Source organism: Schistocerca serialis, chromosome 1, assembly GCF_023864345.2.
Source record: "Schistocerca serialis cubense isolate TAMUIC-IGC-003099 chromosome 1, iqSchSeri2.2, whole genome shotgun sequence".
NCBI classification, from domain to species: domain Eukaryota; kingdom Metazoa; phylum Arthropoda; class Insecta; order Orthoptera; family Acrididae; genus Schistocerca; species Schistocerca serialis.
This window is the reverse complement of record NC_064638.1, coordinates 287,605,180-287,617,986: the sequence shown is the minus strand read 5'-3', so window position 1 is coordinate 287,617,986 and position 12,807 is coordinate 287,605,180. Positions and strand designations below refer to the sequence as shown.

Below are 12,807 nucleotides of genomic sequence, written 5' to 3'. Positions count from 1 at the left end.
CTGTTCTAACTGTTTCAAAACAATTTTACAACGCACGCCACTAAAAGCTTACGTGGACACGACTGACGAAACAGGAAAAGCTTGTCCAGTGAGATTAGAAACAAGAATTCCGTTATTTATATTTAGCACAGCAATTAGCAAAAACACTTAAGACTTGCAATCCTTTAGCATGCCTATTTGTGATGTTTGCGCCACAGTAACAGTTGAAATGATTAATACATCACTAGCATCAATGACACATTAGGAACGTCCTTTTTACGTAGTTCCAAGTATGCCATCAATTTCGAGAAGATTGGCGTGTTACGTCGAAAAGCAATGCGTGCATGTCTGGACAGCCTGCGCAGACAAGACACAGTTCAGTGTTTAGTGCCGCACTGGTTGAAGATTTCTGTTTGGGAACAGTATTCTTCCAAGAGAAACCCAGGTATGGAACGTCCATTCCGAACTTAGCCACACTAATCTAATTCATATGAACAAATGAGTTAAAATTGGAAATCGATGGGGTTTAAGGAACACATTGTCACTAGGACTGTAAAATACATAGCTCTCTCTCTCTCTCTCTCTCTCTCTCTCTCTCTCTCTCTCTCTCTCTCTCTCTCTCTTCACTCTCTGAATAAAATTGGGACTGATTATCTAATTATGAGAACGACGTTACACAAAATTAAAAACAGTATTCCTGTAATTTGTCATAAAAACAAGCCTATCCCGATGTTATACCATTTGTGCATAGGGAAGCCTTCAGTGAAACCAAACAGAAATTTGGAAAGGGAAAGAGAGAGGAAGAAGAAAGAAACCTTCAGATTTGTCGATGACATAATCAGGCAAAGCAACTGGACGACGACGACGAGCAATTGAACGGAATACATACTATCTTGAAAACACACATCAAAGGTAAACCAGGGATAACGGAATGTAGTCAAATTACATTAGGCGATGCGGAGGGAATTCGATTAGAAAATGAGACAAAAAAAGTTTTGCTGTTTGCGCGGAAAAATAACTGATGGCCGAATTAGTGAAGAAATATACGTTGTTAGCAGCAAGAAAATCATTTCTGTAGAAGACTAAATTTAAGTGTTGGGACGTCTTTTCTGAAAGTGTGTGTGTGTGTGTGTGTGGGGGGGGGGGGGGGGGGGGGCGTTGTACTGAAATGTAGTAAAGAGTTCAGACGAGAAGAAAATGGAAGATTTTGAAATGTGGTGCTACAGGACAATGCTGAAGATAAGGCGTACGTGGGTAAATAACGGAGGTAACCTACTGAAGAGAACTGAGGAAAAAGAAATTTATGGGCAAAATTAACGGCGGGTAGTACACATCCTGATGATGTATTGAAGAATCATGGAATCGTAAACTTTGTAATGGCCGTAAATGTTGTAAATACTAAAAATGAAGTTCAAATGGATGTAGACTGTAGTAGTTGTGTAGAGATGAGGCTTCTACAGGATAAACTGGCTTGGAGACCTGCATCAAATGAATCTTCGGAGTGTAAGCAACAATAATAACAAAGATGTTTCAGGATAATATTTCAACAAACTTTTAAAAAAAATTGCGTTCTGGTCCGTGTTGACGAGAAGTGATGCTAACATTTTTGCGGAAACGTAAAGAGCTGGTGTGGCCCAAACTTCCTAGAAGCTTTCAAAGTCGAGCCGCTGATTGTGACGCAATGATTCCAGGTGAGTGGTGAAGGCCTTTTGAGCGGTTACGTGTGCAGCAGCTGAGGAATGTTTCAGTCTTCGGAGTGGAGGTAACGCATATCATCGCACTACGTGATCAGAAACTGTATCGACGGTGCAGCTTCAACTAGGAATGCCGACGGCTGGAGTGAAGGGGAACACAAAGCGGCGGATATCCGGGAGGCGGCGCACGTAATGTGCGGCGGGTGGCAGAGGAATGCCACGCGTTGTTGTAATACTGGGTGGGGTGTCGATGCATTTCCGCCGCAGCACAAAAGCCTGCTAGGCGTACAACTCGGAAGTGTCGTCAGTGATTTCGCTTTGAGCCTCGGCTGCTAGTGACGCAAGCACGTAACCGCAACGCTGAGACGCTGTGGACAAAATATTGTTCTATTTTTATCCTGAATTACTACTGCGTATACAAGCAAATCTACGACCATTCTTCGTTTTCATTGCTAACAGTGACCCCCACACGATTACTCTGTAATTTACAAAGTGTTCGGCAGAGGCTGAATGGAACCACTCTATTCCTCTATTGCTCCACTGTCGATGTACACTCGTGCCTAAACAAACCCCTAAATATTTACGTGCGATCTCTGATTTATCTTGTGCCTCACTGGTCATGTTCTCACTGTGTAGGAGGCGGTGACGAATCTTCGGAATGAAAGGTGTGTGGTGTAGGGTACTTCATGTGACACTTCCCCGCTTTCCACTTTCAGTCGTGAACGGTTCGTGGCAAAAATGATAGCAAGCCTCCCTGTGACCTCGAATCTCACTAATTTGACCTTCATGGTCTTTTTGTGAGATATACAGGATTATTATAAATGACTGAAGCTAAATTTGCTGTAGCTGTATAATTTGACATATTGTCGAGGAAAAACTCATTAAAGGTTTGAACAGGTATTGGTCAGTGAACTTAGGTCCAGAATGAAGAAAATATAAGAGAAGATAATGTGAAACTATTATAACGATACTAAATAATCAGCTAAACAAAAAAATCACTTCATTATTTTTTTATTGACGCATTACAAGTTCTCCATATGTGCCGCCGCCGCCGCCCCCTCCCTGATTCTACAGATGTAAAATACAGGGCGTTTCAAAACAAATTGGCCGAGCGGTTCTAGGCGCTACGGTCTGGAACCGCGTGACCGCTACGGTCGCAGGTTCGAATCCTGCCTCGGGCATGGATGTGTGTGATGTCCTTAGGTTACTTAGGTTTAAGTAGTTCTAAGTTCTAGGGGACTGATGACCTCAGAAGTTAAGTCCCATAGTATTCAGAGACATTTGAGCCATTTCAAAACGAATATACGGGTTCTAAGGCTCTGTAGCGTTTACTACATTCAACTTAGTTATAAATAATACATCAAATGAAAGAGCAACTCAGTTTTGTTTGTGTATCGTACCTGTACGCAAAAGGAAGAGAATTTAGAGCATAAAGGTAAGAAACGCCAGTTATGGTTGCTTCACCGAAAAATAAAGGCCCCTCAAACGTTCCGCCGGGATATGGCTCAGAAAAATTCAGCTTAGTCTCTTTCCAACTACACCATCTCGTGGGAATTTGTTGACCCCCAAATGAGCACATTGCTTGTGTTCACATTTCCGCTGAAGTGAAATTTCGATTCATCACCGAAGACGGCACGATCCAGAAAATCTTCATCGCCATGCAGCAACGTTTCGGTTGCAAAGTTGGCACCTAAATCGTACTCTACAAGCTTTGGAGCTTGTAACAACTGCAAACGGTAAGGACGTAGTTGTAGGCATCTCCGTAAGTTTCCAGACAGGTGTCACTGGAACTGCTAATTCACGACTAGCCTTCCGAACTGATTTCTTGGGGCTACGAGTGAAAGGCTCTCACTCGTTCAACACGTTCAGTCACTCTGGCCTGGTTCCATTCTCTCCTCTTTGTACAGGTACACAAACAAAACTGTTTGAATTGCTCTTTCATTTGGTGTGTTATTTATCACTCTAAATTGGATGTAATAAATGCTACAGAGCCTTAGAACCCGTATATTCGTTCTGAAACACCCTGTAGATAAGAAAGTCCTTCCCTCATTCGGCGCGACATGTCCCTATTATTCATTTCAAAAGCACTGAAGAAGCGTTCTGGTAGGTTTGTTGGTAGAGGAGGCGAAAACACTATCTTTCGCATAACACCACAGAACAAATATCGCTTAGGGTTAGGTCGGGAGAGCGTGGAGGCCATGATACCACGACCTATCTATTTAGTTCTATATTTCCTGTGAAAGAATTCGTGAACATCATGATGGAAATCTGGTGGCGCACCATCCTGTTGGTATATGAAGTCCACACTGTCAGTCTGCGCTTGTGGCGTGAAACAGTTTCCTTGCAAGATCATATAGTCCTGTAAAGGCGTTTTCGGAGAAGAAAAATGGACCATAAACGTAAAACCGTGAGACTGCACAGATAATGCCATTAAAAAAACCTCGCCACATCACTGAAAATGAGTTTCTCACAAAACCCGTTTTCTTTCATAAGCAATTGCAACTATGCTGAAAAATTCAAAACGTCTCATTTAAACACTGGAAGTCAGGGCTTGTAGCAATTGGATTAAAATGTTGCTAGATTGTAATGATATTTACGATTACTGGTTTCGACTTCAACCTCAGAATGTGAGCCCTGCAAGGGTAGTAATAGTAGAGTAACAGACAGCACTAAAATGTATGGCGTTACAAGAAAATAAAGAAATCATGTAGCATTTACCCCTATGGCAATTTGAAGCGGTAAGTCTTCAGGGACGCCAGTGAAAAGTGGATGATTATCCTAAGTAGGCATGAAATTAACTTTGTCCCTTTATTTGGGGGAGATCGTTCGTTACGGGGAAACCGAGCTTTAGGGCAAGAGGGTACTCGTAGCTATAAATATTGAACGTAAATGCTGGATAGATTTCAAAAGTAAGGCTAGCAAATGGAGTTGCTCACTGGTTGAAGTCTAGGAGCTTTCGAAGAAAAAATCATTAAAGGTTTGAACAGGTACTGGTCAGCGAACTAAGGTCCAGAATGAAGAAAATATCAGAAAAGATAATGCGAAACTGTTATAACGATACTAAATAAATAATCAGCTAAACAAAAAAATCACTAACGAGGAGAACACTGCAAGTGCCACAATGCGATTTCCCAGAAATTTGGCTCAGTGGAACAGGAGCCAAAGTAAGCAAACACGTGGCTGGGTTTGTCCGAAAATACTCGACCGTTTGTGAGAAAACGACCACCAAAGTTTTCGACATAATTGAAATGCCTTTTAGCGCCACCCCGAGTGGTGGCGTAGGGACTAGCGTCGAGGCCGCCTCCTTTGCGTCCCATGTTCGGAACCCGATTACTGTTTGTATTTTGTCTGATTTTTTATCTACCCATGTCGGTGGAATGTTATTGCAGTTCTATTAATAGTAAAATTCCAACTGAGTTTCACAATAAATGTACATCTATTAAATATCCATGTATAGTATTTTGAACGGTTACAGTCCTTTCAAACTCTCATTCTTACATTTCATTCCTATATCAGTTCTTAATTATATTTTGCTTATTCTTCCGGAAGATTTGGTGCATTCTCTTGGATGTTACCGATCTTACAAACATTCGAAACGTAGAAATTTCGGAAACGACGAACCTCGCGTGAAGGCAACAGCGACATTTTTTCGTATGAATCTCTCTGGGAATAAGCGTTGTTAATACTGCTGACTGAATGAACTCCAGGAATTTCACCGAAAAGTTTCAAATTTTTTTCCGTTCATTTCTTTTTTAATTCATTTACTGGACATATAATTAGTACACCCATAAGGCCAACGTTATTTCAACATTAAACATTCGTGTAGTAGTCTTCTACGGACATTCGTAGATAAACAAAACACAAAAATGAAAATAATAGGGTTTCGGACACGGGGCGCAAAAGTGAAATGCTGCGACGTTAGTTACGTTGAACTGTTTACTCGCTCAAAAGACGTGCAAACTACATCAAAAACTCTGACCGTCGTTTTCTCAAACGGTCGAATATCTACGGAGAAGCAGAGGCACATGTTCTCTTATTTTCGCCACCCTTTCACTATGCGAAGTTTCTGGGAAATCAGGCTATGGCACTTACCGTGTTCTCCTCGGAAGATTATAATTTTATAAAGAAATTGTGTGTACCCTATCTAATAGGGGGGACCGCGCCTACCAGTCAATACAGATTACGTCCAGATTTATGGCATATGCAGGTTTAGCCAGAAATGAAAGTCATAGAAGTGGGGCTTCAGACGGTCAAACTTTTAGGGCAAAAGATGTATTTTAGGCATCAACCATTAGCTAGCGTACATCTTGGGAAGCCGCCGGCGCCACGGAGAGAGAACGGAATACCGAAGGTCGTGGATCGAGTATCTGTACGGAAACTTTTTAAATTTTTTTGCGTTTCTTACTCTGCAAGTATGTCGAAATAGTGCCAACTATATTGTATTTATCAGTATGTACGTAAAACGCAAGGAAACGTCACAAAAAATTCGGATTGCAAATAAGCTGCTACGAAGGGATTGCAAGATGTACAGGGGGACGTTGTTTATAAAGTTACATTTTTTATTGTTTTGCAATTGATTTACATGTGTTGATGTGATATTCATAGAAAAAATGGGGAAGCAGTAATTGTCACCGCGTCTTCTACATGTAATAAACGTCGCATTTTTACAGATACATGGTCGTTTTAAAGTTTGTCTAGAAAAGAAGAACGTTTACATTTATCGTACAGTTTGGGAGCAACCCATGCGTAACGTATCATTTCGCCAAATCCTGGCGTGCATAGCTGGTGATGTACAGTTTAATGTATTTTGATGTAGCCTTCTAGAGATGCCGATAGCTGCTAGGAGGTCGAAATGAAACTGATGCGAAGTCCTGTACGCTTCTATTACAACCCTTTCTTGGAAAATTATTTGTAGAGTCCTCGTGGACGCCGTATTCTTTGTTGGAAATGTATTTTCCATCCCAAATTATTTTACCTTTTCGTGAGTTTGATGAGAATATAAGCACAATGTATTGAGAAAGATTTTGGTATATTTGCAGTGTAAGTAATTGAAAATAGTTTTCACGCTGCAAACGGATGCCACTATCAGCGAATTATCGTTTTGTAATGTTACCACTGCGCCAAACGCTGCCTGGAAACTACGCTAACGTTAGCGGCTCAATCCTCACCCAACCCGCGCCAGAAGTGTTTTTTCTTTTTTTTCCAAACGCCTTTGGCGATCTGGAGCTGCCACTTTTATTCCTGGCCAAGTCATGCATATATCACAAATTTGCAAGTAATCGTAGTGTTGACGAGTGGGCGCGATCCCCTTAGTGAGGAAGAGAGTGTGACTCGGGATAACAAGAAAAAGCACGCGGTAAGTCATAAAGTAAATTTCAGTTGTGTAACAAATGTTAGAGAAAGTTGCGAATAGAAATGACCACGTTAAAACAGAGCTACCGCATGCCAGCGGCTTGACTTTTTCTATTTTATCTGCAGAATGTTACCATCTGTCTTACCACGACTCTCCGCTGGCTCTCGGAACCTGTTATAGAGTCAGAGCGCTGTAGAAGTCACCTTCGCTCGGACCGGACGACGAATGTAATTTCAGCTTCCTTCGCAGGCCTCTTTACGTAACTGCGCGGATTTGACGTCGTAATTAGCGCTCCGTTCTTTTCTCTTTGCTTGCCCCTCTGCCACACACACTACTCGTTAGCAGGTAATTCTGCCCTTGCACCTAGTATTTCTTGTCCCACCAGTCTACATCTGTTCCCCTACCATTAATTGAGCGTAAAGTACGTTCCTGGTGTCAAATAAAACTTAGGAGCTGGCGTCTGCAAGAAACACAAGACGGCAGCAACTGAACTTCTGGCAGTCCTACACACTACCATTTCAATTCCATTAACTATATCAGTATTCCAGAATGAGATTTTCACTCTGCAGCGGAGTGTGCGCTGATATGAAACTTCCTGGCAGATTAAAACTGTGCGCCCGACCGAGACTCGAACTCGGGACCTTTGCCTTTCGCGGGCAAGTGCTCATCCCCTGGTAGAGCACTTGCCCGCGAAAGGCAAAGGTCCCGAGTTCGAGTCTCGGTCGGGCGCACAGTTTTAATCTGCCAGGAAGTTTTATATCAGTATTGTTCGTAATTATTGTGTTAATTTGCTTTTTTGAAAATGCGTAGTTTCGTAGTACTGGCCCTAAATTCACAAACAGTCTTGATATTAAAGCTTAAGCACCCAGTAAACTTTTTGTGTGTGATGTATTTGTCTTGCTCCTTACTAGGATAGATTTTGTGAATTATTTTCGAAAATGACGTGTAAGGAGTAAATGTATTGGTGATCACGTGAAAATCGTAAATGTCCCTAGAAAAAAAGTCTAAGATTACAACAAGTTTCCGTTCGTGATACTGGATCTAGAAACATTGTACGTAGGTTTTCGTTGGATTGCTGACATCCGTCGTCAAAAATGACAGTCCAGGTTTTTTTTAGCATTTCGGTGACACTCTCCCATGGCTTAGGCAAACCTGTGGCTAATGTTGCAGCCTCATTATACGTTCTATACCCCTTGTTTCTCCTCTTCGGTATGTCTCACACTCCGCCAGTATTCTAGGATGGGTCGCACGAGTGTTTTGTAAGCAATCCTCCTGCACTATGCTTGGAGGATACTTCGCGTCCGTTTTAGCTATTTTCTGTCCTATACCAGTTACATAATGTGTGTGTGTGTGTGTGTGTGTGTGTGTGTGTGTGTGTGTGTGTTGCTGGAATACAAATTTAATGAAATTTCGCGACTACTCCCACCATAGCTCGTGTTTTTCTCTGAGCATCTCTGCTACATAAGGCAAACACAGATCTGCTGCGACCCCAATAGCGCGTTTCTTAAATTTATTCTGTGCGCTGTTTTGCATACTCATGAAGGACTAACTGGGATTTGCTTTAGATGTGCCGTACTTTTCCAGACCCATTCCATACTCTTCAATTCAAGTGTGCCATTGATGTTCCCTAAAATTGATTTTACGTTTTCGCCCCGTTTCAAATGTCTTCAGACTTTCCTCTACATAGTTAAACGATGTAATGCTGTCAAATTGGAAATTTGTGGTAAGGTCTTATGGGACCAAATTGCTGAGGTCATCGGCCCCGAAGTCTACACACTACTTAACTTAACTTAACTTAAACTAACTTACGCTGTGGACAACACACACGCCCATGCCAGAAGGACGACTCGAACCTCCGACGTGGGGAGCCGCGCGGACCGTGACAAGGCGCCTGAGACCACGCGGCTACCCCGCGCGGCCTAATGGTGTCCAAGTTCGGTACTAACAGTTATGAACAATTGCAAAAGATAAATGTTTACTTACTTTATTTCGTCTATCTTTACCTTAAAGCATACATATAAATTCTTCGACTATATATAGTAGTCGCATTCTTTAAAGACTGAATTCAACTCTGTTGCAGATTCGCCGTACGAAGATGTGAACGAGGTTTTGATATCTGGATGCCAGCAGGGGACCTGCAAACTCAAGAAGAAGACCGAAGTGGGCCTCGAGTTCAAGTTCACTCCCAGTGAGTACACAGATTATCTTCTGATCTGCCGTAATTTTTTTCTCTTCCAATTTCCTACGTCTTAATGTTTATACTGAAAAAAATCGTAAGTTTGAAAAGGGGGTGTAGAAAAAGTGCTTGTTTCTTTCTATTCTTGTATAGCTCACAAAGCTCCTGAGCACAGATTCTAAACAAGTGTCTTTTGTAAAGACTGCAAGTGCACTTCTGAACATTTAACATCCCCTTACTAAAAGATGTTTTGATATAAAGATTAATCTGGCGCACAACGAAATTCCATCAGTACAGTAGTCCTCAGCACAACAGATAAAGCGATTTGATGTTTCTCTTTTTCACCATTGCAAACATATGGAGCTCTTCAGGTAAAAGGATTGGGATACAATGGGCGATGACTTGAGTAATTGTAAATCTTTTACGCAACTAAAAAGATTCCTTTCGTGATAATGATACACATATATTCACTTAAAGCCCAAGAATTGGCGGTAACGATCAGGAAAACACGTAATACATTAGATGCAAACATATGGGTTAAATAATACTGAAATAGACTTAATAGAATTACCTAGGTACACAAGGTGTGACGAAGAATGGGAATTGCTAATTAGAGAGAGAGAGAGGAGGGGGGGGGGGGGCGGGGACAAACAGCAGGCAGCAAAATGAAGTGCTGACTGCTAAAAGCAAGCTAAGCAAAGGGCAAATATACTGGATGATGGAGGAAGCTCATATACATACACATATACACATTGCCAAAGACTTAAATAATTCAAAAAAATTGTTACCGAAAAGTAATTCTTGCAGCGCGTAGTCATTCTACCCAGATTTCAATGTTCTACACAATTCAAGGTAATATATCTTATTAGCTGTGAAACCATACACACATGTGGTGGATGGTGCTAGCACACACAGAAAAATTATCTTTGAGGGGTCCAAGCTCACACAAGCTTCTTGTTTATCCTGACGGGTGAGCCAAAACAAAGTGTAGACACGGTGGGCAGTGGGAGCAGATACACTGAAGTCGGAAGAGTAGTCCAAGGTTAAAAATTCTTACGTGATGCAGGTATTGATTCTGCATGGATTTTAATGTAAATAATGCATTCTAGTGATAGCTGTGTCGTAAACTCAGACGTCGTACGAAACACATCTGTCAACTGTCTGTCCACGGCAGAGCTGGAGGGCTGTGATCATAGTTGTCGCCGAGAAATGGCTCTACTTAGTGATGGAGGAGGAGCAACCATTGGGCTTGGTCCACTATCTCATGACAAAGTTCAAACCTGACATATCTTCCTCACTCCTGCCCTACTCCTTGATCTTAGGTAAACACTCCTGAAATTTGTGGACTCGTTGTACCCATTAGCTGGAGGCTCTGTGAAGACTGCCTACATTTCTGATGAACTGTGCAGATCAAAATGGAAAATTGCACCATTCATTACTTCACCAAACGTAGTGGTGAAGATCTTCACCCCATAACGAGCATTAAATGCAAACTTTCCTTATATTGGGAACCGATGTCCGTCACAAGTATGAAGTGTGATCCCTCTTGAGCACCAATACTCTTGTATACGTGGTGCCATGGGAAACAGCCCTTGTGTTATCTTGATGAATTTATAGCTGTACCTGAAACACATCGTCACTTCATACACATTCCTTTTGGGACACTGGTATCAAAGAATACGTCTTCCCATTGCATCCTAGACAAGCTCAATGGGCGACAGATCAGGGGAGCAGGCAAGCCAGTCAATAATCCATACATTCAAGGCGTTTATGATGTGGTTCAAATGGCTCTGAGCACTATGGGAGTTAACTGCTGTGGTCATCAGTCCGCTAGAACTTAGAACTACTTAAACCTAACTAACTTAAAGACATCACATACATCCATGCCTGAGGCAGGATTCGAACCTGCGACCGTAGCGGTCAGACTGTAGCGCCTAGAACCGCATGGCCACTAAGGCCGGCGCTTTATGATGTGAACCGCAGTGTGGGGCCCCACAGGATTTCCCATTCTTGTTGCATAATTGAGAACATTCAGTCTCTCTTAAAGAATTACTGAATCAGTACCCGCCGGTACTACGATTCCAGTTGTGGTGTGCGTGTGTTAGAATAGCACCTTCCTTTTCCTTTTCACCACGTAGTCTATGGTGGTGTTGGAATCGATGTGGCCACCATCACAAACAGATGAGACTCATCGCTAAACACAACAGAATGCCTCTCACGTCCCACTTTACACTGGTACTATACGATAGTTCTTTGTTTTGTATGTGGTGTGATGTCAGCAGTAAATGGCGTACCACAATTGGAGATCTCAATTTTGTTTCCAGTAATCTGTTCCCAACCGTTTGTAGTTACTCAGTAGTGGCTGTAACATCCTAATTGAATCCAATCTTCCAGCCATTCGTCTGGAAGAGTCAGTCGAACAATTCTACGATCTTCTCATGTAGTCCTTCTGGATGACTTACCAGTTTTGAGTCCATTTGTCACCAATCGCTCTGCACCTGCTGCACTACAGCCAATAGTCTAAACGATCTGTGTGGTGGTGCCATGTCCGTCATGCCAATAACTAGACCATCAGGGTTGGGAAGATAGTGATAAGCTGAACGTGCGCATCTTTTCGACATGTTTTGTTGCGGTCTCCACCTGAGTAGTTCCCTGCTAGACGCACCTAATAGTCATCATTCATTCATATTATTCTTCCTCCACAGCGGGCATATGCAACCTTTGGTGACTCGTGGGCCTGATTCACATACTTAGCTCGTGGGTCGCCTCATCACGTGACGCGACAGCAGCGCTCCTAGCGCATATTGATACTCCAGCGTCTGCGACATGAATGATTATGGCGTAACGCTCCGAATGAATGGCACGCCTTTGCCGACACGCCACGGTCACAAATTATGCCTCAGAATACTCGTACATTCATTTAATTTTGATTCAAAAGTGTCAAGGGCCGGACTGGAATCAGTCACAGGTTGGACTTTTTTCTTTGGAAATGCCGAAAATAGCACAAGCATTAAATTTTGATCAACATACACCACAGGTATGGAAATATTGAAGTATGTTTGCTAGCAACAGACAATCTTGAATAGCGTAATGTGCAGCGCTGTTAGATTTGCTAGTTGAGTTCATTTTAAGCAAGCTATTTTCTGTTGAAAACTGATTATTCGAAGTGCGTGCGCTTTTCGTCCCAGTGTGTAAATCAGCAATCTGTCACATCAAGTGTGTGTGTGTGTGTGTGTGTGTGTGTGTGTGTGTGTGTGTGACGTATAAATTGTACCGTGTGTCGAGTTATAAAATTGTGAGTATGCTGTACACTGCACATAAATAGGACTGCGGTGGCGATGCTAGGATCAGAAGTAAGCCTATTTTGACCGAACTCATTCCTGTTCTGGAAACAGATTTTGTGTTTTCGTACACTCTTAATGTTACTGTTCATTCTTCCTTTGTTTCCATGGCACTGAGAAGGTTGCATGAGGTTCTGGTATTTTTCCTGCTATTGTTCTGCTGCAAGAGAGTCGAACTATCTGAAAGCGGAACGGTATTTACGTTTTACAGGGAAAATGCCTACACTATGCATAAATAAGAACATAAATAGATAAACGTACTTC

General features: G+C 42.2%; 1 protein-coding gene across 1 annotated transcript in view; it reads left to right on the top strand.

The window, feature by feature from the left end:
* The window catches only part of LOC126468364 (NPC intracellular cholesterol transporter 2 homolog a), a 68,758-nt gene that overhangs the window by 50,348 nt on the left and 5,603 nt on the right, over window positions 1-12,807 (top strand). Inside the window, exon 2 of the mRNA XM_050096544.1 lies at window positions 9,107-9,214. Coding sequence (XP_049952501.1) covers window positions 9,107-9,214 — 108 coding nt within the window. The remainder of the gene's footprint in view (window positions 1-9,106; window positions 9,215-12,807) is intronic.